The sequence below is a fragment of the Lactuca sativa genome, chromosome 5 (genome assembly GCF_002870075.4).
Source record: "Lactuca sativa cultivar Salinas chromosome 5, Lsat_Salinas_v11, whole genome shotgun sequence".
In the NCBI taxonomy this organism is placed as follows: Eukaryota; Viridiplantae; Streptophyta; class Magnoliopsida; order Asterales; family Asteraceae; genus Lactuca; species Lactuca sativa.
Genome location: NC_056627.2, coordinates 334,169,505 through 334,173,036, shown reverse-complemented (window position 1 = coordinate 334,173,036; position 3,532 = coordinate 334,169,505). Strand labels below are relative to the sequence as shown.

Sequence of the window (3,532 nt, the reverse complement as noted above, 5' to 3'; positions counted from 1 at the left end):
TAACCTAATTAGTCATTAGAAGACTTGGATTCAAAGCATGTTTATTAGAAAGCCTAGATCCAAGCATTAGGGTTTTGCATGCGCACATAGGAAAGTTCTTATGGCTAAAACCCATCAATTAACTAATCGGTTAAGTTGATTCAAGAAACCGTGGTTACGATTTGGTGTTCATCTTTTGCAGGAGATTCGTTTCTGCTACCTAATTCAGGTCTTTGGCTTTCAATTTTGGTTGCTGATTAACAAGTCTGAAAAATATGTTGTTATGTAAAGATCAAAAGGCAATGTTTTTAGAGGATTGGAACGTCTGGTTGAAAGGGTGGTTAGTTCCCAAATTGATTCACGCATCTACCATAATTCTCTGGATCCAGTATCAATCTATAAGGATCATTCTTGTGGTAGGGATCAGATCCCTACAGAAACCATTCAGGTGTGTTAGTTCAAATTGTAAATAGTTCATGCTAATCTTTTAATGGAGTAATCTCTTTGAAAAATTGTTGCAGATCTTGTCTGACCACAAGAATGAAGTTTGGTTTGTTCAGTTCTCTAACAATTGGGATTATTTAGCATCTTCATCAAGTAAATGTACAACAATTATATGGAAGGTAACTAGCATGTCCTTAACAAAATCAATACTCTAGAGATTCTATTCTTAGAATATTCGTTGAATTATACATTACATATAAAAGAAGTGTAATCAAATGGGATAAGATACGAATGCATAAGAAGATTCTTTCTTCATGCACCAGAATTAGGAGACTAATTTTAAAATCCATAACACTTGTCTGTTCCATTGTTCAGGGAAGTTAACCTTCTTAACTATGCACAACAGGGGAGTTGGGCACTTAGTCTCATAATGGCTTGAGTGTCTCCAACTGCCATTTCAGGTAAGACATATATATACCTGTGAATTTACCTAACTTTCATCAGCTCATTATCCTTAAGTTTATTTTCTGATAATTGTGAGAGCAGGTGTATATCTGGAATCAAAGTGGTTTTGATCCAATTGAGGTGCTTTCTGGTCATTCAATGACTGTAAACTGTGTGACCTGGAATCCTAGGAGACATCAAATGCTAGCATCATCTAGTGATGAGCAAACCATTCGCATATGGGGACCAAATCCCTCACAAAAGATGCATCTGAAGGGGCTCATATGAGATATGTAATCATAGCTTGTAATTATTATCAAGTCAGAACATCTTTTGCCTTTCTAAATGTGTTGTTGACTTATTTTTATTCTTGTGCTCTTCTCACGTACTTAATTGATTTAGATGCAGTAGTTCATGGATGACCAAAAGGGCTGCTCCTATATTGAATCCACACCTCTTCATTATATTAGATGGATATGACAAACTCAAATCCAAAACATTCAACCTAAATTAAAATGTTCAGAATCAAATTATTAGTTAAAAATGTTGAATTAGATTATGCTTCAGTAAATTTTAATGTCATCTTTTCAGGTTCCAGCTACAAGTAGCAAAGGAGCTAGACCTTCTATGTTAGAAGGGAAAAGTGGCTATGGTTCAACCATGCAAGACTCACCAAAATTCAGATCTGGAGACTACCCTGCAGCTACCCAAAAGTATTTCCAGAAAATCATGTGGAAGCTGAACAAGTTCATTGCTAAGGAATCATTGCCCACATATCCCGTGGGCTTTGCAATTGAACCCGATAAAGAAAATGGGTCATCTTCAAATATTATATGGAAATCTTGCACCTGAAGGCTCAGCAGCAAAGATCACAGGAAAAGAAGGGTTATATTTCTCTGGTAATTCTCTCATTTTCACATTTTGTTTTGTTTAATTTGTAGTTGGTTTTATTAATAATGATCTGGGAGACTTTTTTCAGGTCCTGCATATGTCTTTGAGGGGGAGGAAGCCATGATTGCAGCCATCTCTGAAGACCCCATGAGTTTTAAGGTATACTTTTTCGACTATTCAAGAAATATCAATGTATTTTCAATTATTTGTTTATTATAGCACATTCTACTTGTATTTTTTTCTATTACAATGTTTGAATAGGAAAAAAAACGTCTATTAAAGTATAAGCAAATGAAAGTAAGATGTTATAATAAACTAATTAAAAGCATGTTGCTATTTCTTGAATTTAGTCCCTTTTTTTATTTTCTTTATTTGAATTTTTGAATAAAATCTTGTTTCAGGGGAAAGTGGTTGTTATTAGAGGAGAAGGTCCTAAAGGGGGCCCAGGTATGCCTGAGATGCTGACACCAACAAGTGCAATAATGGGTGCAGGTCTTGGGAAGGTAATTTTTAAGGTTTCATTCAAAATCGCTTAAAAAGTTATAATTTTTCTTGTTTCTAACAAATTGTTTTTAAAAGCTATTTAGATTGTGTAAATTAGTTATATATTGATGAGATAAAATTTTGTGAAATTTTGTAGGAATGTGCATTATTAACTGATGGAAGATTTTCAGGTGGTTCACACAGATATGTTGTTAGACATATTTTCCCTGAAGCACAAGTTTCATCTTTTTCCTTTTTCTAACTTCTAACCCCATGAAAAATTACACCTTAACAACCACCCAATGGGGAGTGTGACTTGTCAACTTTACATTCGAGGAATTCAAGGTGAGATTCTTGATAGATATTTTTATCATAAGTCAATTTGTTATTGACTTTTTTTCGAATATGCTAAAAAATGAATCTTTTTCTTTTTTGGTCCCCATTTCACTGTTTCATAACGCTTTTAGTCCATATGCTGTTATCTAGACACTTCATCTTTTGAGATTGGAATCTTACTGAGATGAAGAAGATGGGGTCAAAACGCTCATTTTACATGACTTCCTTCTCTATGATGTATAAACTTTCAGAAGAAGAATCAACAACAATTGACAAGATATGTAAAGAGGAAGCAAATGCGTATGCTTCTTTCTTCAGGTCCTTATTTTCAGCTTCAAGAATCAAACCTTTTCCTCCAATCATATTTATCTTATTAGAGGGGCTTTGTTTCAACTATATGCCAATATGCTTCCCTGAGACTCTAGTTCTTTTCGTTTCTACTTGGTGGATGCATGTTTTTTCATACTACATCTTTATGGTTAAGGTTAAACTTATGGATGCAAGTTTTTTCACACTACATCTTTATGGAGGATATACTGGATAGCCTTGCAATCTCAGTATCATAGGTAAATAAATGTAAGATACATCTCTATTTCATCAAATTATCCCTTTATTATATATTTATGTTGTCTTTGTGTCCAATTCAGGTGTGTATTCTTCTAATTGTCTTTTGCAGGTGGTTGGAATTGGACCTAAAGTTGGTTGTTGATATAGGAATAGTGGGTGCTCTAAATGTAGGAAAAAACATGTTTTTAAGTGTTATTAGTGTTGACATGCAGTGTTGTTTGACATGTAATGTTAGGTCACTTGTTTGACATGTGATATTTTTTTGAAATGAATTATCGTTCTTATGTATGGTATTTAATTTTGTATTATATTAATTTCAATCTGTTGTTTATTTGAAAATTAGTAATTCTATCATATATATATATATATATATATATATATATATATA

At 33.3% G+C, this 3,532-nt stretch overlaps 1 protein-coding gene across 1 annotated transcript; it reads left to right on the top strand.

Annotated features, from left to right (window-relative positions):
* The first annotated feature begins 1,676 nt into the window (after positions 1–1,676).
* On the top strand, positions 1,677–2,471 carry LOC128126327 (dihydroxy-acid dehydratase, chloroplastic-like). Its single transcript, XM_052764078.1, has 3 exons — positions 1,677–1,766; positions 1,847–1,917; positions 2,160–2,471. The coding sequence occupies exons 1-3, from the start codon at positions 1,679–1,681 to the stop codon at positions 2,292–2,294; spliced, it is 294 nt and encodes a 97-aa protein (XP_052620038.1). The 5' UTR covers positions 1,677–1,678; the 3' UTR covers positions 2,295–2,471.
* The last annotated feature ends 1,061 nt before the right edge of the window (positions 2,472–3,532 follow it).

Excerpts from the sequence above, each read along its gene's own strand:
- LOC128126327 (XM_052764078.1), top strand. The coding sequence starts at position 1,679 with ATGGGTCATCTTCAAATATTATATGGAAATCTTGCACCTGAAGGCTCA. Across the intron at positions 1,767-1,846 it reads AGAAGGGTTATATTTCTCTG|GTCCTGCATATGTCTTTGAG; the intron begins GTAATTCTCTCA and ends GACTTTTTTCAG. Across the intron at positions 1,918-2,159 it reads AAGACCCCATGAGTTTTAAG|GGGAAAGTGGTTGTTATTAG; the intron begins GTATACTTTTTC and ends ATCTTGTTTCAG.